This window comes from Aulonocara sp. 'chitande type north' Nkhata Bay, linkage group LG8 (assembly GCF_057382095.1).
Source record: "Aulonocara sp. 'chitande type north' Nkhata Bay isolate Kocher_YH1m ecotype deep benthic linkage group LG8, A_spYH_male_GT1.1, whole genome shotgun sequence".
NCBI lineage: Eukaryota > Metazoa > Chordata > Actinopteri > Cichliformes > Cichlidae > Aulonocara > Aulonocara sp. 'chitande type north' Nkhata Bay.
In genome coordinates this window covers 3,618,115-3,642,926 of record NC_141351.1, presented here as the reverse complement: position 1 = coordinate 3,642,926, position 24,812 = coordinate 3,618,115, and the positions used below count along the sequence as shown (strand labels likewise).

Below are 24,812 nucleotides of genomic sequence, written 5' to 3'. Positions count from 1 at the left end.
CTTATCTTACACATAGCAGGGCTATAAGATGTCAGATATGGTTGTTTGTGTTGTTCAGTAAGCTAACGGTGTTTGTTTGTATCTTTCAGCGTGTAGCTTGATCACTGGGCAACCATAGCTTACGATACCATATTTACTGCAGTGTCTAAGAGCTCTATCACTATCTTACACATTCACAGCCACTTTATTAGGTATACTTGTTCAGCTGCTCATTATTGTATCAACGGTTCAGGCTGGTGATGGTCCTGTAATAGCACACTTTAGGCCCTTTAGTACCAGCTGAGCATCATTTAAATGCCACAGTCCATTTGAGAATTTCTGCTAACCACGTCCATCCCTTGACCTCAGTGTTGCCATCTTCTGATGGCTGCTTTCATGTTAAAAAGCTCAAATCATCTCAAACTGGTTCTTTGAACGTGACACTGAGTTCACTGGACTCTAATGGTCTCAACAGTCACCAGATCTCAAGCCAGCACCTTTGGGATGTGGTGGAGCAGGAGAGTTACATCACTGCGTGCAAACGCTGTGTGATGCTGTCATGTTAGCATGAAACAAAACCACTGAGGAATGTTTGCAGGACTAGATGAATCTACCCCATTAGGAATTAAGGCAAAAGTCCTTCTAATGTGTGCGTAATAAAGTGGCCGGTGAAGGCCTACTGTTGGTCATACAAACAAAAACATTTAAAATGCTCTAACCACTGGATAACTGTATATAGAGGAAGAAGGAGTCACAGAATATGCTCAGTGCCGATATTTTACAGTTTTTCCAAATGATATCTATATGACCAGCAGCAGTGGCAGATCAGGGTGTGGGTGTTGGGCGGAGGGGCGGGTTAGTGTGTGCAGACATTATCATCCATCCATTTACTTTTATGAGAAGAAAAATGCCTGTCAGGAGCTTTATTGGACTGATCCGTTACCTCTGGGAGCGGAAGGGCTACAACACCTGTGAACACACCCTGCACCTTAATAACAATGAACTGGCCTAACCTAAGAGAGCCTGCAAACATTACTCACTATTTGCATGTCCTTAACATTTACTCAGAGTCAGATTCAAATGTTCTGACCCTCAATCAAGCAACAGGTGTGGCTGCATTTTAGGAAGTTGACACTCGACGCTTTTGTCTAAGAACATGGCTTTGATTTTGTATTACAACTGGCATATTTCATCACCTTTGGTATAACAACTGGCTAATCCAGCACTAGCTTCAGCGCTGGTGTCTGTAAGCAGCTATAGCCAGACCAACCAGACAAAACATGATTTCACAACTAGAATGATTCATTACTCCCCAGGACTTGAGGCCTCTTCACGTTTTTCTCTCACTAGGTCTGAAATCCCATAAATATGTGCAGGAGCTTACTGTTGTCATCATTTCAGTATCAAATCATATTAAAATAACAGTTAAAAGCTAAGATTTAATTTGATGTAAATGCTTGTGTTTTAATTCATTTCGTGATAACAGGCAAAACTGTAGCGATCACAGCTATTTTCATCTTAATATAGCATCCTGGTTTTTGAACAACTGGCTGCTTCCAGGACTGTGCACAAGTCTAGATTTGCCCCTAATTTCTTTACATTTTGCTTCCAAGGAGGTAAACATTATTGCAATTTTTAAAAAGTGGTGTGAATGTTTTCAGCGCAATATTTTGTTGTTGTTGTTGTTGTTAAGCCACTTAACACTGACTTATGAATCATGCAAGCATAAAAAGCAAAGCTCAAGGAAACGCACGAGTGTTCTTTCGACACAGAACAGACAGCTTAGCAAAGAACTACTGGAATAGCTTGCCAAAGGCGTAGTAAACTAGACACTGAAACGTCCTCTCGTCGTATGATTTGATCTTCTCCAGCAGTTTTTCTGCTCCTGTCAGTTCCTCCGGCCGGCCGATCTGTATCAGGGCTGACGCATGGCCAAACAGTAACAACAGCTCATCTATTGTTGAAAGTCCAAGTTCCTTGGTTGTTACAGTTTCCAGTAAGACACTTTGTTTCCAGCAGCCTGTCACTACAGTGCAGAATTTGTTAAAAAATCTGAAAAATGGCAAAGATAACACAATGGGACAAATATAAAATAGTATAATTAAACCAAGATGATGATTCTCAAAAAGCAATTCGCTGAAAACTTGGAATATCTCATCATGGTGTGGCTTTAAGAAAAATGGACAAAAGAAGAAGTGGCAAACCTAAAACACTATGTTCAGAAGATGACCAGTCTATGAACGTTGTGTCCTGGTTTTTCTCATTGGGCTGTGCAGGTGACCCACATACTGCCTTTACCTTACCATATAAAACACCTTAAGGTGCCTGCTGTTGTGATTTGGATCTATATAAATAAAGGTCCAGAGAATTCTCATTCCCAACGCGTAACATACTGACGATTTATCACAGCGTCTCATAAGGACGCGGAAGGGTACATTTCGCGTTACTATGAGACGCTCCGGATTGTCAATTGAATCCAATAGAATGGCGTTTGAGGCGGTAACACATGCTTGGAGCAGAGGCTCCAGCCGTCCATTCCAGTCCGAGCCCTAACCCTAACCTTAACCCTATCAGATAGTGTTTTCCAAAGTGATTCATGATCAGAACGCAAAACAAAGGTACATGTACAAATTCATTCATCACCCCTGTTCTCCAGGAACTTCACTGCCTCCGTGTGAAATTCCAGATAGTGTACAAACTTCTTCTGGTCACCTTCAAGGTCCTTCATAACCTCGCTCCTCCCTACCTCTCTTCTGCCCGCTCACTTCGACCCTCGTCTTCTGTTCAGCTTGCTGTGCCTTCTTTCCGCCTCACCGTCATGGTAAGCAGGGCCTTCAGCTGCTCTGCTCCCAGGCTGTGGAACTCTCTACCCCAGGTACAGTGGAACGCCGACTTACGAATACCCCCGAAAAATTCAAGTTACGAAGGCACTGAACGGCAATATTTCTGCCCGTGTTACGGCAAAATGCCCGTGTTATGAAATCTGCTGGCTCTGATTGGCTGAGCCTAGAATGCCTACAATGCCGTCCGAATCATGTGACAACCCCGTGGCTTTTGTACTTGCGCTTCGCTGTTCCACTTAAACGACGTATTGTTGTTGCCGTTAGCAATTAGCCTATCGTTCACTCAAAAGGCGCGATGGGTGCTTCGACTTACGAAAGACCCTCGGGAACGAATTAATTTGGTAAGTTGGGGTTCCACTGTATAAGAAACCTTGATTCTCTCCTCCATTTTAAATCCCTACTCAAAACCCATCTTTTCAACTCTGCATATTCACTGTGAACCTGTTGTTTGTGTACGTTATCTTGTGCTCTTGTTTTCTTATTTTTCTTCTGTCATTGTTCTATTATGTGTTTTATTCTATTGTTAAGTGTCCTTGGATGTCTTGGCACTTTCAAATAAAATTTATTATTATTATTATTTATTTATTTATTTATTAATTATTATTATTATTATTATTTCAAAGGCTGTCATGCCTCCAAACGCGAAACACACCAACGATTTGGATGAGAACACGTTGTACAATTCACTTTATTTAAACTGAATTAATGTTGATGCAGAAGCCTGGTTTAAATTTGCCCTAAGGCCTTCTCCTTCTGGTCTTTCTCCCAGGTTTTCTGTCTTCTCTCCAATAAAAGCTAAAAAACAAAGAAGCTTTAAATGTCCTTGGAGAAGCGTGGAGAACTGTTCCTGAAGACTGAAAGAAAGCTGCCTAAGACACTCCAGGCTGTGGTGGAGACTTTCAAGCTTGTTAGAATTGTACAAACTCCCTATTTTCCAGATTCTTAGCAAAATATAAAGAAATGATGGAGGGCAAAGACTTTTGCACAGTATTGTGCTTTGTTCATAATCTAAGGCATAGTGTCCTCAAATTAAAGTCTGCACTCTGCCATCAGAGTCATCTTTTGAGGCCACAGATCTCCTCTGTGCTATTTTTAAAGCTCTGCGCGTGAGAAGCAGAAGCCCGTCATTTTAGTGTACATAGTAATTTGGAGTTACTTGTGCAGAAATGTGTGTAATACATGCACGTGCGTACCTTGGCGTCGCTGTGGTAAACAAAGATGTTCCTTGTGCTGTTGTCTTTCAGGTAGGTGATCTGCAGTCCGCAGGGGTTGCCAATCTTGGCAGGCTGGAAGGTGGCATTGAGGGTTTCTATTTTCATTATTGCCTTGGGATCTCTGGCCTTGACAGGAGCAGGGGTAAACAATGAATTGTAAAAGTCTCACATTCCTCAGTATGGCTGCTGTGCACCAAAGAGAAATTCTGCTATTGGCTGTATCGTGTTTCTTACATCCTGCTTGTTGAAGTATTTCAGCGCTCCCTCCCTCTCTGACAGGACAAACTTTCTGCTGAGAAACTGACCGTTGTCTCTTCCTCGTTTCCATAGAAACCCCTCTCGGTACCCTGGGTAGAAAGAAAAAAAGAAATAAATGTGTGTGTGTGTGGTAGGGGAGCTGGTACCATAAAGCCTTTATAGGAGACAGGAGATCAAACAGAGGAGATGTTTACAACAGTGATGGGGAGATATTGTAACTGGTAGGTGTCAGATGATACTTCAGTTAAGCTGAAATCAAAGATCGTTTGAAATCTAATTTATGCAGACAACGAGGAAAAGGAGACGGCGTGCAAGAGCGAGAAAACACAGCAGAGCGGGAAGAAACAAACAGGGGAGGGGGTAAAAAAACAGCATGAGTCAGCGCAGACGGTTTTTATTGTTTCTGTACATAGAACATGCTTTCCCATGTTAATGACATGCCGCACTATTTGTAGCCCTGTTATGTTTTCTTCTTCTCCTTTGGTCTATTTCAGTAAACCCCTCTGACTCACACTGCCTCTTCTTCTTGCTTTTATCTTCTATTTCTGTCGAGCTCTGATGTGTTTTTTTGTCTGGATCTATTTTTGCGAGTTAAAATTATAGGAAGCATAACCGGGTAGTCCTCCAAAGAAGCGACTAATTTACATTCAAGATGAAACTGAAATCCCTACACTGGGGAGGACAAATAAAGAGAGGGGGTTACGCTAAATAAAGTTTAGAAATTTCAATGAAATTCGAATTTGTCAAAAATTTCCCAAGTGCTTTTATAAAAGAGCAAGGGATTTTCAGCATAGCATTTTCTTTAAAGCTGAGACAGCATCATGCCGAAAACAAAAGCAATCAGTTTAGACTTTGTTGATGGTCACAAAGCAGAAGATGAACATACAAAATGATTAGAGTGTTTCAAAGTGTTTCAAAGTGTCAAGAACTGGAAAGAGAAGTAATATCAAGAAATTCAAAGACAGTCACAGAGTACAGAACAACCCTCGCAGAGGTAGGAAACAAGACTTCAAAGACTAGAAAGAAAAGTAGCGAGAGATGTGACTAAAGACCCCAGAGCAACTGCCAGGACACGAGTGAAGGACTCAGCCAAATAGGAATTGTAGAGGACAGGACAATCACCACAACCCTGTACAGAACCTGTATAGACTCAGAGGCTGAACCAAGAACTTCATTCCACAACCTGGATGCATACTGCAAGTTCGTCTGATCGGATGAAACTAAACTGAAACTCTCTGGCCACAAAGATGCTGCTTATGTTTGGAGAGAAAAAGGAAGAGGTGTACAACCTAAAGCAGTAAGCAGAAAAACTGGGTCTGGATCTTCCAACATGGCAATGACCCAAAATATACGTGAACAAACACTCCTGGTGAAGAACCAAAGTAAGCGTTACTGACTGGTCTGCACAAAGGCCGGACTTGAATGCTATTGAAAATCTGTGGGATAAACTAAAGACCAAGGTCCATCTTGGAACACCACCAAATTTGGAGGAAGTCGAGAGATTCACCAAAGAGAAATGGGCTCGTTGAGAACTACAAGTAACAACTGCAGTCGAATTCTGTCCTCATCTGTATGAGGATTGTTTCACCTGCACTTACACGACTATTTAATCACATAGGTAGTTTCATTTGTTAAGCTATGAAGAGGCCAATGAAAACACCGCAGTGTGTCAAAAGCTTCTCCATTTCCAGGAAAGGTTTCAGTGGGTAACTGAAAAACCTCAATATCGCCGCAGTGGTAGCGTTTCTGGATAAATCAATGTTTTTTAAAATGAAACAATTTTCACATACACAGTTTAGTTTTAGCGGTTGATTTTATTCGCCAGCATTTTTTTGGGTGGAAGCATAAATGCCACCTATAAATAAAACCAAACATGGTCCGTCACAACCGAAAAAAAATAAACAAAAAGATGACGGCTGCTGGTAAAATAAACTGAAAAGCAGAGGTCAGCGATAACTATTACAACATAGTTTTATGACATAAACAAAAGGCAAATACCACTGCTAATATAAAAAAATAAGCTTACATAAAATTATGAACTGCAGCTTTACAGTTAAAAAGCTTGAGGAGTCATTTTCATATTCACTCACATTTCTTTACTTTACTGCTGTCTTTTCTATTCTTTTTATTAGCAGCCATTGATTACCTGTCTTCTATCTATTCATCTTCTGCACTCATTCTGCTCCATATATGCGTGTGTGTGTGTGTGTGTGTGTGTGTGTGTGTGTATGTCTTTCCGTCTGTGACTTTCCGGCATGAAACATCCACCTACACTGGCGTTACCTCACCAATCAATAGCCCTCCTTGTCCCCACCCTCGCCTCCTTCTCTGACCTTTTTTTTCTCCTCCTCTTCTTTGCATATTAGATCAATGTTGGTCACTGTGCATTCCAGGTTACTGCATAAAGTCAATCTCAAACACACACAAACACACAAACACACACATATATTTATGTACATGCACCTCAAAATGAGTGATGACGTTACCACAAAGGCACAAATAGAGATGACAGAATGACTCATATCATTACACTCTGTTGTGTGTGTGTGTATTTGCGTTTGAGTGTGTGAGGGTGAGGTCACTGCAAGCCAATCAGAAAGCACCATCTTCATCAAGATGTGAAATGTATACTAGTACTCTACCCTCAGCCTCCATACACACACACACACACACACACACACACACACACACACACACACACACACACACACACACAAGCAAGCATACTCCTTTTAATGGCAGTTCCATTCACCAGCAGTGACAATTACAATGTCATTGCACGAATATGCTTTTAACCGCAAACATATACCACAACCATTTAGGAGGAGAAGGATGAAAATAATTGTCTGAGAGTCGTCAATGGATGTTTCAGGGTAATTGAATTTGTGCTACTGGCATCCACGGGGAAATGTTTACCCAAAGAGTTTTTCAAGGTTTTGCTTATCGAAGAGTAAACAGTGCAAGCCTGGCACCACAGCAGACCGGCCACTTTGCAGTCTCTTTTTGAGGTATGCTTGCTTGAGCATAGATGTGTTCATCTTATGTAGTTCTAGCTTGAGCGAGCACATTTACTGCTACAAAAAGCCTAAAAGTGGCTATATACATTTAAATGTGAAGACATTAGAGGTAACACACAAAGTACTTTAACCCACGTCCCCAACCAAGTCAGAGTTCATGTGTTTTGTATCCATGCGCCAAAATGCTTCTTGTACAGAATTACCAAAAACTGCAGTTCCTCTAAATGGCCACTTGAGGCTGATTACGAAATAATAAAATTCAAATATTTACAGCCTCTTACAAAAAGGTTTTTTTCTCTATAGTTAAAGTATAATAAAAGCAATAAAAGATGATGCATAATATATAGGATAATATACGACTTTTAAGATAAATACTGATATTTGATGATTTAACCATCTGACATTCCAACATGTCAGCTGATATTTTTTTTCTTTTAGACAAATGAAATATAAACATATTTTCTTAACATTTGTTATGTGTAGCTATTTATTTTATCCTTTACGCTCTGCCTGACTCTGCTTGGATCAGCTGATTGTTGTGTTTGTGTTGTTTCAAACACATGTTCACCAGCAGGAAAGTTACGTTGCGCCCTCTAATGGACAAACTATGCAACGTCATCCGTCATAACATGGCTAAAGGGTGTTTCTCTCTCTCCTCTTTACATTTAAATGTTCACTTACCGACTTTTATAAATGTAGCTATATCAGCAAATTATTGCTGATCGATATTAGCAAATAATATCAGCCTGCCAGTAAGTCTAGCTTTATAGCTATCATCCCCAGTTTCTTTGGATGGATGAACTGATAAATAATATGGCTTACTGTGAGTGCCAGGCTGTCCGAGGAGTTTGTGTTACAGCTTTGGTGAGTAAAGCTGGAATTTTATTGGTCTGATACTAAGCACTAATTATCAGGCATGCAATTCTTATAGGGCCTACATTACAATATAAAGCGCCTTGATGTGACTGTTGTTCTGATTTGGTGCTGTATAAATAAAATTTAATTGAAATGAGTTGAATGCCTGTGAATTGAACCCATCCAGTTTATGAATGCCGCTTTAGCTCCAGAAACCACAAGCAGTATCATAATGATTATGGTACATGCATCTTTTACATACAGTCTTTGTCTGTTCTCGAGTACTATTGCCCAGTGCTTCTACTGTTGTGGTGGATGGATATGAAGAGACAGTTGAGCAGTCGGACGTTATCTGAAGACCTCCTCCCCAACAGGGATGAGCTGTTTTCAACTCATAAACATGACGTGACATTTTAATATTTTTTTGAAAGACGCGTTGAAGGAATATTTTGATTTTGGAAATAGGCTTTTTCATTTTTGAGTCTCGCCATCTCCGTGAGGTTTCCAGGCAACCAGTGGACATGCAGATTAAACAAACAGGATGTGCTGATTAGTGGGCTTTAGGGGTCTCTCAGCAGTGGCTTCATATTTACCGTAAACACATGAGCCGCGTCAATCCTTTTATCTAACTCTAAGCAAGTGTGCAATTTCCTAAAATGTCAAACTGCTCCTCTAACACTGTTTCTTACATTGCTGGGATAAAGCCATTGCAGTGCGTAGGCGATTATTAATTATTCAGTCCTGCCTGATGCTGTCTTATTTTGCTCTTGTTTTCGGTCATCACCGGGTCAAAAGATCTGAACTGAAACCAATTCCTCAGTTTCTGTTTCTGACTTTGGAATACTGCAAGTGTTTTCATCTTTTACAGGCAAAAAAAAAGGAAAAAAGCCAGCAGTTACAGTGATGTGTAGGAACATATAGATTGATGAGGACTTTTATACAAAGCCTTCCTTATCAGTATGCACGTACCTGCAGAGTATGGCTCTTGCTTCTCGATAAATTCAAACTCGTTCCTTTCGTACTTGGCTCTGATCCACTGCTCTCTCAGCAGTCTGGAGACACGATGAAAACACACAGTTAGCTTTTATGTGAATTGCACACTCATCATCAATTGCTCTGATGTACACAAACTTAAAATGATTTCTTTCTTTGTCAGTTAGACGTACACACTGTTACTTTTTACTGCTCAGGAGTCTTACTTTGCTTACAGCATGACCTCATAGAAATGAAGACAGACATATTTAAACACAGTGACCTTGACCCTTGACTGCCAAAATCAAATTATTTCACACTAGGGCTGCCACGATTTGTCGACTAGTCACGATTACGTCGACTATCAAAATCGTCGACGACTGATTTAATAGTCGACGCGTCGTTTGAAACTTTGTACGATCACAAAAGACGCAGGAATAAGTGGCAGGATTTAAGAGTGTAATAACGGACTGAAACAGAAGATGGCAGCATTGCATGTACAAGGATGTCAGCTACCGTTAAACCCCGAAGAAGAAGAAGAAGAAGCAGCTGTGTCCCAGAATTCATAGCGCGGCCCAGCGCAGTTTCCAACAATGGCGGCAGCTAGTTAGTTTTAATGTTACTCTTATTATTCTTTCTGGGTCACAAAATAAACGTTTAACATATTTTCAGGCGAGAATGTAGCTGTGTAAACCTCAAATATCTGCTCAGTTTATCAGGACACCACATATTTTCAAAAGCGCTCCGACGTTTTCGGAGACATCTGTTACCCACTAGCTCGTTAGCGAGCCGGGGGCTAGGCTCACTAGCGCCGTGAGAACACCGGACTCCCCGCAAATCGTTTTCAAACCCACCGCCGTCTTTCGCTACTCAGGTTAAATATATATGAGTCACTTAGATAACTTAAAATTTTATTGTTTGGCTTTTTTTTTTTAGTATTTTATTTGTTCCTGAGTAAATCAGTTTGTCTGAGATTAAAGTTATAGTTTTTACACAGCTGAATAAACGTCAAGCAGACAGCTGATTATCAGAAGTGTGAGATGCTCCAGAATATACTCCAGTGTCCTGTTATATTTTAGATAGCAAGGAGTTTATTAAACTTCACCGAAACAATCTGCAAATTTCATTAAAATTTAATAAACTATCATCTTGTCTTTATTTTTAGTTAGCACAGACCTTAAACACTTAAAGCTGTAAGCTAATGATAGTTATATAAGAGCAGATGCTGCTGGTGCAATAAGCTGTAGTTTTACGTCTAATGGATGATGATCTGATTAGTCGACTAATCGCAAAAATAATCGGTGACTAGTCGACTATCAAAATAATCGTTTGTGGCAGCCCTAGTGAACAGATCAAAACACTGACAGAATCCATGGATGGCAGGCTTTTGAGTGTCCTTGCAAAGAAAGGTGGCTATATTGGTCGCTGATTTGTTTTTGTTTTGTTTTTGAATGTCAGAAATGTATATTTGTGAATGTGGAGATGTTATATTGGTTTCACTGGTAAAAATAAATAATTGAAATGGGTATATATTTGTTTTTTGTTAAGTTGCCTAATAATTCTGCACAGTAATAGTCACCTGCACACACAGATATCCCCCTAAAATAGCTCAAACTAAAAACAAACTAAAAACTACTTCCAAAAACATTCAGCTTTGATATTAATGAGTTTTTTGGGTTCATTGAGAACATGGTTGTTGTTCAATAATAAAATTATTCCTCAAAAATACAACTTGCCTAATAATTCTGCACTCCCTGTATAGTCATGTGAAGTGAATGTGATTGACTTTCTTCTATTTCTGATCACCATGTCACTGTGAATCGCTTTCATTGTGGACTCAAATTTACACAGAGAGGCATACAGGCTCACTCTCACATTCACAGCTATGGCCAATTTAGAATCACTACTTAACCTAATCAACACGTCTTCGGTCTGTAGGACAAAGCCAGAATATATAGAGGGAAATTACAAAGGAACAGCAACACCCTATTGTCCCCAGTTCTAAAGACCTTGGACACACTACATGGTTTTATTCTTCACTTTTCAGTCACTGGCTTTCACCTCCAAGATAAACTGCTACTCTGAGGACATTTGTGTTTAAACTTGAATCTTCTTATTGTCTAACAAGCAAGCTGGCAAATGTCTTCTCTTACTTGTTCTCCTGGCAGTTCACAAATGCCAAATGCATAACTCCTGGCTTCCAACTTGAATTTTCTGACTTAACCATGCAGTCACCTGTATGCTTTCCCAACACATAGAGGAGATTAAAATAGTGGAATACTGTGATGAAATATGTAAGACCCATGTGCAGCACCAAAAACCTTCTTGCCACTTCTTTGGTCATTAGTGATTACCACAGCTGACCACAGTTGAATAGATGATGACGACTGGTCTGCAACCACTTGCAAATTGCCTACCAAGCGATAAGAGCATTTGCCTTCAGAGCAAAAATTGAGCTTTTAGAAATGTGTGCATGTTAGTGGTAGGGCACAACCAAAGCAACACAAAGGTTTTTGTCTCTGCACCCTCTTTGGGACCTACTTCACCCAAGCAAAAGCAAGCAACTTCCCAAAACCACTTGCCAACCAGATTGGGAATACACATTTTCCCCTACTAACCAGAGGTTGACAAATGGTTGCTTACCAGTTTCTATGCTTTACTGACCAAACAAAAACTGATCATATCTCATCAAATTGATTATAAGATATAGTTAAGTGGCTTTTTATGGTCACTGTAATTCTGCTGACAGCCTAAGGAGGAAGAAGAAACTTCCGGACAGCTTCAGTCTCCCGTCAAAATAAAATTGAATTGTTAAATAATCTAAGCCATATCAAAAAAATGTCACAAATATCATCATCATTAATAAAATGCTTACAGCAATAGAAGTATATCCCGGAATAGGAGGAGGGTATGACATGTACCTTTACAAGAATGTGCTTTACATGTTATTTTTTCATAAACCTCTTCCTTAGTTTTACAATGGCCATGGCAGCACTTTTAAACTTCTTAATTCATCCCTGCTGCATCTTTAAATTTGTTACTTAATCCTCAATAAAACAGAATAATGGAATATCCATTAAGCTTATACTCATATAACACTCATAGATATCTATTGCAATGCAACTCAAAGCAACCTGATCACAGCCTTATACCAAAGCCTAATGTAAAGGTGGCAATCTCATTTTTAAACCTTCTTCCTTCTCACTGATAAAAAACAAACAAAAAGGCAGCTCATCGCCATGCCAACAATCTCTCTCATCCCGTTTCCTTCTCTGCCTCTCCCCAGCATGCTCTAAATGGCTCACACCATCTCTTTTTCTGCACAGAGGAAATACATTAACTATTCTATCAACATTTAGAGGTAAACATTCTTGGCAAATTTTTCTTCAAATGACACCCAATGATGACACTGGGTGAGAGCACAAACAGACAGCTGATACTGAGAAGGGTATTTCTCTCACTTCTAGTTCTAGGCTTTCTGTCAGTCTTTTGGATTCTCTTGGTTGTTTCTTTTCATTAAATTTACTGGAAGACAGGGAGACAAATGGAACAACACTCCTAAAATGCCAAGAAATGAAAGCCTTGCTACCTCAAGTACTATTTGAGGCTGATTCAAAGCACATGCTGGTGCAATGTGTACTACATAACAGCCTCCAGAATATTCAGAAATGCTGAATAAAACCCCTGCAGATTTACAGTAAAAATAATAACACAAACAAAACCACACTGCTTTTCATGGCCTTTCATACACACAAAAAATAAGAGAATGTGATGCTTCCTGATCACTGTGATTAACACGTGATATAACACATGATACACAATCTACAGCTGTTTCCTGAACAAACATGCAGCTTCTTTTTAGCTCAAATGCTATAAAAGTACACTGCAATTAGCTGTCCAGCACCAAACGGTGGCCGACGTTAGCGCCTAGCTAATAGGTATAGCAGCACGTTTAGCTCTGTGTGTATTACATGCACATACCAGCTACTATCAGAAAACTTTGCACCACAAATGAACACAATCACATAAGTATAGTCATAATGAATTAATTGGCCTAAACCCAAGTCGCTGTTATGAATGTTCTTATAACTTGTTGCTGTTGCTTCTGCTCTTTTCAGAGCAGCCATTGTGATTTCTTTAAGTACAGAAAGCACTAGTTCACTCTACCTTCATTAGGCCTTTAAGAAAGAATGTAATACTTGCAAAGCTAATATAATAATTAAGTAGATTTCCCAACCTTTTCATTACACATTATTCTGTATTCAACTTTGAAAATGTACAAAAGTGGACTTTACACTACAGGAAGCATAGAGGGAAACAAGATGGGTTTGGTTTTGCCACGTAGGCAACTAAATGACAACGGAGATAAGACTGGTAGTTATCAAGAGGACAGAAATGGCAGTTGTTTGTGTTGTCTTCTCTGGGTTTAGCTAATCATCCTTGTCTAGTAGTTTTAGGGCTGTGTCCTGTGCCTCCACTTAGCCCAGAACATATACTTTTTTCTACAAACCAAAACAGCCCTAAGAAATGTCCTAAATAGTGGTTCCTGCTGTCCTGACACACAGAAAAAACAAGTTCCTTTGACAGGAAAGGGCCTAACATCAGTTCACTCAGTCCTAGCACACAGTCACCCGCTAGCTAACAAAAAAGAATAAGCTAATTTAACATTAGACATAAACTGGTTATGCAACTATAAAAACTTTATACACACAAGGCTGTGTTTTCTAGTGTTCGTGTTTTGAGATTAATTTGAAAGGTGTACTTACTTGCAGTCAGTGTGTGTTGGTCTATAGTAGAAAGCCGGAACCTTCTGCTCATATTTGGCCTTGGCTGCACTGTTTCCCATTGCAGCCATTAACTGAAAGGAAAACAGAAAGAAAAACCTAGTCATCAAAACACTGTCCGCAGCTCAATATTTAATACTGCATTTCAGATATCAAGGTTAAATGGAAAACCAGATACATTTTATCTACCCAGTTTTTAATGAACCATAATTTTGCTATACTTTACTTGGGGACATAACTGCATTAAGTTTATTATATTTATAGTAATAGCAGCACCAGTAATATTGGTTTTAATCCTATTACTATCATTAACAATAATAACAGGAAGAAAAAATTCACATTTAACTTTAAATTAGATTAAAAACAGTGGGCTATAGCACAGAAAACCTTAAGTATGTTAGAACTTGTTCACTTGACAATAAGGCTCTGGCTTTCTTATGGGATTAAGGATGGAAATGGCCACACTGCATTGGGACACATTTTCCCCCTGCCCTTGTTCCCTCCGTCGTACATTTCATCCTAGGATAATCCCTTAGCTCAATCCAGCTGGCACAATCCCTCAGTACGCTTCTTCTTATCCTTTAAGGGACTTTGGGGAATGATGCAGCACTGTGGCATTTTATTGTGAACGTCAAATAGAAGCAGATTTCTAAAGAAAGCCACTGAAATTCAGCTCATGTGACGAATGATGAATTTGGCACCTTGAATGAACATGAAATCAATCAATGTTGAATCAGCTGTTCCTGTCATTTGGTATAATCACCTCTGTACCACATCCATTCACTGTATTCCTCTCCTTCATGTGAATTTTTAACTCCACCAGACGGCTGAAAAAAAAAAACACTCGCAACTGTCTCAAGCTTCTGCGGAGCATGACCTTCAGTTACGGCTAAACCCAATCTTCATGATAACATGGTTAACGCTGCAATAGCACATGAGACTGGATGACTTCTCGTTATCTACAGTCTAATTTATTATAGATCCAACTGCTTAAGCACATACATATCCATAAAAATAGCAAAGCTGATTCAATTTATATACTGATAAATATGCAGCAGTGTGCAGTGTAGTCTGGGCAAGGATAAAAAAAAAAAAGAATGTGCATAATGCATAAAGTGTAACTGAGATTGAATCAGCCACACAAAGCAAGGTGAAAGCTCCAGCTCGACTTCATCCTGGTAACTTATGAGACCCCAGTTAGTACAAGTAATGACAAAAGCCCACAAAGGAGGACTGCTTCCCTTGATCCTGCTTGCCTGCCCCCTCACTTATTTGCATTTAGATGCAATATTTGAGTCATGGTTTTGGGTTTCTGTTGTGCCCCTTCCCATTTTATTTTCTCATTTTTAGTGATGTATGTATCTAGTTACTTTGTTCTTTTTTCACATCAGTTTTCACCAGTTACATACTCTTTTACTATATATACTTCTTTGTCTCTCTGTAACATGCCAGATTGTCTTGGAAGTTAAGCTTTCTAGACAGTTTCCTAGTTATATTCCTCATATTCTCTTCCTGGAGTTGTATTCCTTGTGCTTCTTGTTCATATCCTCATTGTTACCCTTCGGGACTTTTTTCTGCACTTTTTCTTGGTCTTCGCCTGGATTGCTAGCTCTGTCGGTGTATGACCAGCCTTTAATTAAAAATGAGATTCTGGTGTATTATGTGGTGTCTTATGTTATATTTTTGAGCCTGCTCCGTTACGCCATTAAAAGCAAGGGTAAGATAATGTGTCCAGATACAGATTAAACATTAGTACATGGTGTAAATAAAGCCTAATGTGGTATTATAATTCCAAAACAAAATGAAGTAATATCCTTGTGATTTGTAGCACCTAGCTGAACACAACCACAGACACATTTCCACTGATCCCAATAGAAGCCATGTTCAGTTAATAAAGTGAATACTGCTGTGGTTCCTCCGATTACTGACATTTTATTGGTATGGGACCAAAACAGAGCTCCAGAGGTCTCAACAGTGATCTCAAAATCATCCTAAAACACTCCCAATTATATTAACCCAAACGCACGTCACAAAGCCCTCGTGTATTCCCGTACCTCAATCAAATGTATCCCCCATCCGCCAATAAATGTGCTTTTGTTCTGGTTTTATCCAAATGCTCTGTCCTTCCTGTGTATTCTTCTTCCATTTTCCTTGCTAACACCCTCACTGCTCACCCCTTAAGTCAAATCCCCATAACATCCCAATTACTGTCCTCCCACATCTTCAACCTTCCTGGTGACTCACATCACCGCCCCCTGAGTCCCTTTTTGTCACAGACTGACAGTCTTTGAGCGACAACACTGTTTCATTCACGGACAACTTTATTTATCCCCAGCAGAGTACAGAAGTCCAAATATGCATTCTGTGTTTACACATTTGCAGGGGCGGTACTAGGATGCCTTGAAGATGTATTCTGACCGGGACATGATCGCAAGGCACACAAGGGAAAAGAGCAAACTATTATTTTACTAATAATGCTTATTGATCCATATGGTGAGATATTCTCCTTCCACTGGGAAGTCAGAGTTAGGCTGAAGGTCAGAATTATGGAGCTGGTTAGAATTCACATATCAGGGCACAGGCATCACAGCAAATCTAAGTATTATTGGAAGATCAATACTGGCTGTATCAAGCCACATGAGACTCTGACTCTTATCATGCAGCATTTTGTTCTATGCTGAAGAAAAACACTATGGCTAATCTAGAAATATAATGAATGTGTCAACAGACAGAGATGCCCTGGGTTTCAAAAATCCACCACTTTTCCTTTAAATGACATCGCTCCTCCTCATTTTTTTAATTCTGTCACATTATCCATAGTCCATATCACATGTCCATTGACTGGGTTGTTTCCATAGAAACAATAGTGATGCTTAAGCTTCAGTTACCATGGTTTTTGTTTTTGTCTGAATGTATTTGGTACAGTCACATATCAAATATGCACGCTTATATTGGGATTTGCACATATTCGTGAAGAATTAAGAATTCTAGCAGTTATTTCAATCGACTCATAACAAAATATAAACATTTAAACTCAGCTGATATAAAACATTGATAGTTTATTCACTTCTCTGAGTTAATAAACTGTTTGGCTTGAAGTTACCCATAGGCAGCAAAGATTAACGTTTGCACCGCCGCCATCTTGGTTTTAAAAAACTGGATGTAACAAAGAAGAGCAATTCTGATTGTGAAACTGCTTGCTCACTGGGTAATGACTTGCCTTTCCACGTTGCTAACTAACATACCATGGATAATATCCCTTTTTGGAACACAGTATGACCCAAAAGTGACTGAGCCCATAAATTCATAAAGAAAGTTTTTACAGAAGTCGAGACAGAAAGCTGCTTTCCCATAGATTTCTATTCAGGTTCCTCATGTGATGTCATGCGGAAGTGACACAGTCACTGGTTGTATCACCTCCAGTGATACATCATGTATTCCCCCACTGGTTGGCAGTGGTTTCTGGAGGTTGCTGGCTCCTGCCAGCTGAAATCAGTTGCCAGCAATATCCTAGTGAATTCTTTGGTTGCTAGCAGAATCCCAGCACTAATAGTTCCTATTAGCCGAGCAATAATACGACTTGAAAAAGTGTGATAAAAACTGGAAATGAAAGTTTGTTGTCAAAGTAAAAGTTGTACCTCAGCAGTGGCCAATATGTTTCAAAAGGCACAACTTTGAAAGCAAATGGTCGATTTAGCAATAAGCTAGCAACCAAAGCAAACACAAGGGGGTTTTGCTTACTGGTTGAGGAGTACACATTGTTGCCAAGTGACATGTGGCTTGGGGGGTCACTGATTGGTCTCTAGGCCACGTGACAGGGGCTTTAGCAATCATTCTCCCAGCAACTGCCATTAGCCTCCAGCAAACACTCACAACCATTTGGCAAATAGTCTTGTTTCCATTGCTTTTGCAATCGTCATGGTGTTAACTAGTGGACTTCAAAGGTATGTGCGATTTTAGGAATGACACATTTCAAAACACACAAAATGTAAAACTAGGAGCCATTTTACTAAAACAAGTGCAAGAGCGACTCAAAAGACAATCCTAACAAAAGGGACTGTTTGCTACAACTGTTAACACCACCACTTTAGTTATGATGCTACAAGTTGCTAAAAACAACCATCTCCGGTGCTAAAACATGAAGCCAAGCCACATGTGTGAAAGTCTAAAGTTCCCCAAACGGTCATTAGTTCTAAAATGACCCCACAGATATTAAAAGCACAGCCTGCTACAAAAATAATTTTGGTCTCTATGGCTATTTTCCACTTTCTTGACAACTGTACAAAGATGAATAATAATATAAGGCATCCATTTAGATTGCATGAAAGCTTATGTTTATGCAATATTTCAGCTGTAGCTGCCATGAATAATGGTGATGAAAAAAAACATACTGCTACCTCGTTAGCTAGTCGACTAAACTGAGTGGCTCACTTTACAACTTGACCATTGTTTACAGTTGTTGCTTTCATAGGTTTTAAAAGCAACTTTCTCACAACTAATACTCATATGTATGATACATTATAGTGTTTCATGTGTATATTATTCTACAGTTGCAGAAGACTCAAAAATATTTTACATCAGCTTTAGCTAATTTCATAACAATCCACATCTAAAAGTTTGTCCATTTATGTCTAACCAAAGAGATTGTAAAATGGATTTTTTAAATAATTAGTTCACAAACTATATGATTAATAATACAATCATTTCCTTTCCATTCCCTTTTGAATTGACACTGGATGGCTTTTTCCACCAGGTTTGTAAAATAAATAAAAATCAATTAATGTTTAAATCTCTGGTCTCTAGTTCCAAAGTTGCTGGCAGATTGAGCTACCTTCAGACAGAGGACAGGCTAGTTGTTTAGCAATCCCTGAATATCAGGTGATCTCACTGTCTGCCCACATCAGCTGATGGCTTAGCTGATACCTTTCTCCATGTCCAACTGACAAATCAGACTCAGACTGCGGGTTTACTTGTGGTTCCTCGGGTATTTAAAAGCAGGATGGGAGGCAGAGCCTTCAGCTTTCAAATGCCCCCCAACCCCCAGTTTGTATTTGGGAGACACACCTTCTCTACTTTTAGAGACACTGACCGTCCCTTAGTTATACTACAATAGGTCTATACTGCTAAGGGGCTTCCCAGGATGCACTGAGTGTTTCTTCTTCACTCACCTCTTTCCACTCTGTGTTTATACACCACTTTGCAATTAATCAATAGTTACTGTTAATCTCTAGCTCTACACCGCTACCTGAACCTGGTTTATTCCTGTTAAAAGGGAGTTTTTCCTTCTCACTCTCGCCAAGTGCTTCGTCATAGGTTGTCGTCTGATTGTTGGGATTTTCTTTTCTTTTTTCTCTGTACTATTAGAGGCTCCTACAGTGTAAAGCCCCTTGTGGCAACTGTTGTTGTGATTTGGTGCTATATAAATAAAAGTGAATTGAACTCCACACAACAGAGGAGGTGGATTGTATTTGATGTTAAATTAAAGCTCTGTTCACGACATTATCATCACAGTAATTTAATAGCATCGCAAAGTTGGTTTTATTGCCATATTTAAAAAAATATATTTGATGCTGTCCTGATAAACACCGTGTGTTACACCTGATCAGACTACACCTCCTCCTGTATTCTCTTGAGAAAATCGTAGTTGTCGCTTGCCTGTGACCCCAAACCATCTGACGCTGTGGAGGCGTAGTGCGAGCAGTATGCTAGAAAAACAGCGGCGTTAGTCCTCCATCTCTTTCTCTCGACACAAAATGTAGGAGTGTAGGAATTCAATGCTGTGGAAGCCTTGTCTCACATTCATTTTATTGTTCAAATGTCAAATGTCATCAAATGTCAGCAAGTGGACTGAGGTTAAAGGTATGTGGAGATTTTTGACATTCCCACCCTACCTCCACCTCGCTGGCATCCCATGTGTCCTGGACAGACTTGACTCGGCTGATGTGTGGGATGCTCCGGTGAAGGAGCGAGCAGGCCTGGCAAACAAACACACCCAAAGTCAGCGACGCCCAGTCTGGTTCTGCAGGAGAGACAGAGAAAGGGAAGAAGGGAGAGCCGGGGGGGGGGGATTAGAGAAATGATGAAGGTAAAAGAGAGAGAGGGAAAAGGAGGAAATGAAATTTGTGAAAGCAGGACAAGACCGCGATACAGAGAGAAAGATACAGGACAAACAAAAAAGGAGGGGTGCAAAAGTCTTGTTATGTAGATGCTTTAACAAAAAGAACAGCAGCTCAAGGTTCAGACTATAAATACTGAAGGTGCTGATGCCAGCGCTGTTAAGAGGTTACAGAGGCAAAGTAAATGAAGCGAATATTACACCAGACTGTGGCTGAGTGAGCTCCTGCTCATAAAGGAGAGCAGGGCTGCAAAATATGATTTTGGGGAAATCCTATTTAGCCTACTGGCAGGAAGCAGACCACCTGAGATCTGATCAGACCTTAGTTACCGAGCTAGTTGCATCAGACACACAAATGCACACACATAAAGACTCTGGGAGAATGTGCAAAACTGAAGAAAAACCACTCTCTCTGCAACGCAGCACAACAGCAGCAGCAGCAGCATCTGTGGGTGGTCAGCCAGGGTGCATGTGAGTCACTGTATCACACACAGGCTGAGTCTGCCCATGCTGATGAAGTGTTCAAAGTCAAGAGGCGTGATGTGCAACGGAAAGAGGAAGACAGAGCAAAGTGAGAAACTGAATGTTAGAATATGAGAAAGAGAAACAAAGAGGATCACACATGTGAATACCACAGATGGGCTTATTGGTGGGTAGCAAATGCAAAGAATCACAATTCAAGTTAGCTGACTGGTAAGACTAAATGACAAGCAATCCTGGCAGCCACAGTTAGTTACTTGGAAGTGATCGTCTTTCTGGTTCCAGTTTCTCAGCTGAAAGTTTGGTATTTTTAGCTGTAGACATGGCAGTGTGCATTTGGTGGGGTTTTTTTTTCCACTGAATACTCAACTATCTCAACTTTTAGGCTGATTACTGACAAAAACTAAGGGAGAATAGCGAAGGGATGGGAAGTAAAGGAAGCATCATTTACGAAAAGAAAGTTCAATTCCAGCATCAGGCCGGGGTCTTTCTGTGTGGAGTTTGCATGTTCTCTCCGGCTACTCTGGCTTCCTCCCACAGTCCGAAAACATGCAATTAGTGGGGATAGGTTAATTGATAAGATAAGATAAGATAAGATAAGATAAGATAACCTTTATTAGTCCCACACGTGGGAAATTTGTTTTGTCACAGCAGGAGTGGACAGTGCAAAAGTTATGAGGCAAAAATTAGAATACAATAAGAATAAATACAGTACACAACTGTACAGAATAGAATAAAATAAAATACTATATACAGTAGAATAAAATAAAATAAATATACAATAAGATAAAAATAGAATACAAATACAAATACTATATACAACTGAGTAAAAATACAACGATGACAGAAAGGATTATTGCACTTAGTATTATTGCATATGTATGGATGTGTGTGCTTGATCAGTTAAAGTCTTTATTATGGAGTCTGACAGCAGTGGGGAGGAAAGACCTGCGAAATCTCTCCGTCCCACACCGTGGGTGCCGCAGTCTCCCACTGAAGGAGCTGCTCAGTGCTGTCACAGTCTGCTGCATGGGGTGGGAGATGTTGTCCATCAGGGATGACAGCTTAGCCGCCGTTCTCCTGTCACTCACCACCTCCACTGGGTCCAGAGGGCATCCTAGAACAGAGCTGGCCCTTCGGATCACCCTGTTCAGTCTCTTCCTGTCCCCAGCAGAGATGCTGCCGCCCCAGCAGACCACACCATAAAAGATAGCAGAAGCCACAACAGAGTCATAGAAGGTCTTCAGGAGTGGGCCCTCCACTCCAAACGACCTGAGTCTCCGCAGCAGGTACAGCCTGCTCTGCCCTTTCCTGTAGAGGGCGTCTGAGTTATGAGTCCAGTCCAGTCTATTGTTCAGATGAACAATCAATCTAAATTGCCCATAGGTGCGAATGGTTTTCGGTCTCTGTGTGTGAGCCCAGTGACAGACTGTCAGCCTGTCCAGGGCGTACCCTGCCTCTCGCCCTATGAGAGCTGGGATAGGCTCCAGCGCCCCCCCAAAACCCTGAAGAAAAGGATAAGCGAATGGATGGATGGATGGATGGGCCTGACACAGCACTAAGACCACTTTAAGTGTGTCTGAGGGAAATCCTTAACGTTTTGGTTTCTGTCACTTGGTCTGTGCCATTATTTTTTCTTTTTCTGTTGTTATTTGTGTGCTCTTGCAGCATTTTTCTATTTGCTACTTAAGTTGCAATCTATTTGACCTCTCTGGACCACCGTAGTCTTCTTCCATCGAGCCAGTTACTGTACATTGTACATTGTATTGTATTGTAAGTAAACAGTCAAGCAGGGCGAGCTTATTGAGACAAACATGTGAATAACAAGTCCATGAACATTTTTTTAGTCAGAGCCAGTTATTTCCATCTTTTATATACAGTCTGTGCTATCAGTATGCAGTATTAACGAAAACAAAATATATTTTATAAGTTCAAAGGTGATTATATTGGCTAATGTTAGTGTGCAGGTGTGGCATTTATGGATTAAGATGTTACTAATGGATGCATATGCATGTGTGTGTATACTGTGCTACAGAACATATGCACATCCTAACCTGCATGTGCACAGCTACAAGCGACTGAAAGTACTGAGGGTGCCCTTACTGAGCAACATTCAAAAGTCTTTCTCTCTGTATCTCACTCTCTGTGCAGCTGCTATTTCTTAAATAAAGAGGCCCTCAGCGTGGCGCACCACAGACACACACACATGCACACACAGTGACAGCAGTGTGTAATACTCAAGGGAATCATATGAGAGGCAGGGGAACGAAAGGTTGAAGGAGGCAAAAAAAAACAACCCAAAACCCAACACCATTTCTGCATCTCTGTCGTTTCAAGGCTGAAGCGGAAAGGTTTAGAGATCTGGATGGAAGCGGAGAACAGAGATGAGGGTTTGGAGGACTGGAAAAAGCAAACAGAGGGATGATGTGAGTTCCCCCGAGAGCGCTAGCTGGCATCTGCGATAATCTTCCTCCATTTCATCTCTTTTAACCCATGACAAGCAGGTGATGCTTTTATAAACGTCAAGTCATCCTTTAATCATTCTGGAGTGCAATGAAGCTTCAAGCAGCAGCGCTTTAATGTAAGGGAATCAAACCTCTTCCTTTTTAGGTCTTCGCAACAACAATATAAAAACTCACAGGCACCCACACAAACACACACACACGCACACACACACACTCACACCAAACCAACCCCTGCTGACATGAAAACATACAACCTGCCATTCGGTGGTGAGGTCATCTCTGTCTGAGTCAGGCCTTACAGAGAAACAGGCGGCACTCAGGGAGATTACTGTGGCCGCATGACTGACTAACAACACACACACACAAAACCACACACACACACACAACTACACATGCACATACACAGAGGGCTTTTTCCTCTACATGTACATGAGTGATGTTTCTCAACAGGATAGCTGTGAACAACAGATGCACAGTCGTAGTGAGCAGGAGGTGGAAAATTCCTGATGTAGTGTGACTTTTTTTTCCTTACAGTGCATATGCTGTTTGAGACATGGTTTTTTCTTTAAATGCAGCAGTACTGTGTTGCATCTCTGAGCAACTGTTCAGAGAGAGGAGACAAAAAGCTTTGCAGGAGATCTTATTGGGCTCACCTCTTAGGGAGACACCGGAGCTTTGGACAGAGGATGAATGAATGGGTGAGGGGCATTTATATTCTTACAGTGGCGGCCTGTGACTGTGAGCATCTGCAAGCACTTTCATGCATCTGCAGCAGAGTCATTTGTACAGTATGTCTCATACACATGCCTGTCAGAAGTGGCATTGTGTTGGAGATTAATAGCTAGAAAGTAGGGCCATCTGAGGTTATGACCCAGTGTGTTGGTTAAAAAAAAAACCCCAAGAACAGACACCACAACATGCTTTCATTTCTCTCAGGGGTTTTTCATTTTAAAAAGACAGATGTTCCAGAGGAAATGTCTCTGCAAATACAAATATTGCCCATTGAATCCATTGAATTTGCTCTTCCCAAATCATTGATTCGTGTTTCTTACCTGCTGCCATGGGGATAGATTTTAAGGCTATGACTGTTGGGTAAGTATCATAATTTTCCTTGAGCCACTGTGGGCTAGTGTGGTCACTGTGTGTAGCGTGGTTCACTTAAATAGAGGGCTAACTCTCAAGTCCAAAACACGGGTTTGTTTAAAGTAATTGTTTCACAAAAAATACTCCATCTTTGTTATTGATGGATTACTACCTCATTACTTTTCTTTGCTTTTCATGTTCTTAACTTGAGGACATTTTTTTTTACTAATAGATCTTATCCAATGCTAAAGTCTGTTCTAGAAGCAAGTATCACTGCACTGTGTTCCTTTCATTTTAAGGTCACTTGGACATGCTTGGTAAATTCCACTCCCCCCCAACTTCTATTCTGAGTACACGAGTACAAACAAAGGAGGAAATGCATTTGCTGAAATGCCACTGGTTCTAAAACTGAGGGCAATTTCTCTTTTACCAGCTATCAACAGTAATGATTGGTGCACAGAAAATGAACTCTTGGGGTATCTCACAGCTATACTGGACGCCTTCAAACATTGCCCACAGCAATCCAAAACCAATGGGTGAAGGTTGATGCCCATACAGTAGACATTTTTATGGAAGGACCAAACAAACTATGTAGCTTTTAGTTATAACCTTACTATAACATAAGGTATAAAGATAGAAGTACTAGGCCACACCGCTTTATCTTAGAATTAAAGCTGATTTTGGGCTCATTGGCCCAAGTATACAAAATCATAGCTTAAAAGGAGCATGGGTTTAATACTGAGCCAC

At 40.3% G+C, this 24,812-nt stretch overlaps 1 protein-coding gene across 4 annotated transcripts in view; it reads right to left on the bottom strand.

Annotated features, from left to right (window-relative positions):
• LOC147322863 (arf-GAP with dual PH domain-containing protein 1) overlaps nucleotides 1-24,812 on the bottom strand; it is a 46,914-nt gene that overhangs the window by 4,056 nt on the left and 18,046 nt on the right. For all 4 annotated transcript variants that reach the window (XM_086302816.1, XM_086302815.1, XM_086302818.1 and 1 more), the window contains 5 exons: nucleotides 19,814-19,941; nucleotides 13,905-13,996; nucleotides 9,136-9,218; nucleotides 4,271-4,383; nucleotides 4,016-4,162 (listed from right to left, as the gene is read on the bottom strand). In XM_086302816.1, coding sequence (XP_086158942.1) covers nucleotides 4,016-4,162; nucleotides 4,271-4,383; nucleotides 9,136-9,218; nucleotides 13,905-13,996; nucleotides 19,814-19,941 — 563 coding nt within the window. The remainder of the gene's footprint in view (nucleotides 1-4,015; nucleotides 4,163-4,270; nucleotides 4,384-9,135; nucleotides 9,219-13,904; nucleotides 13,997-19,813; nucleotides 19,942-24,812) is intronic.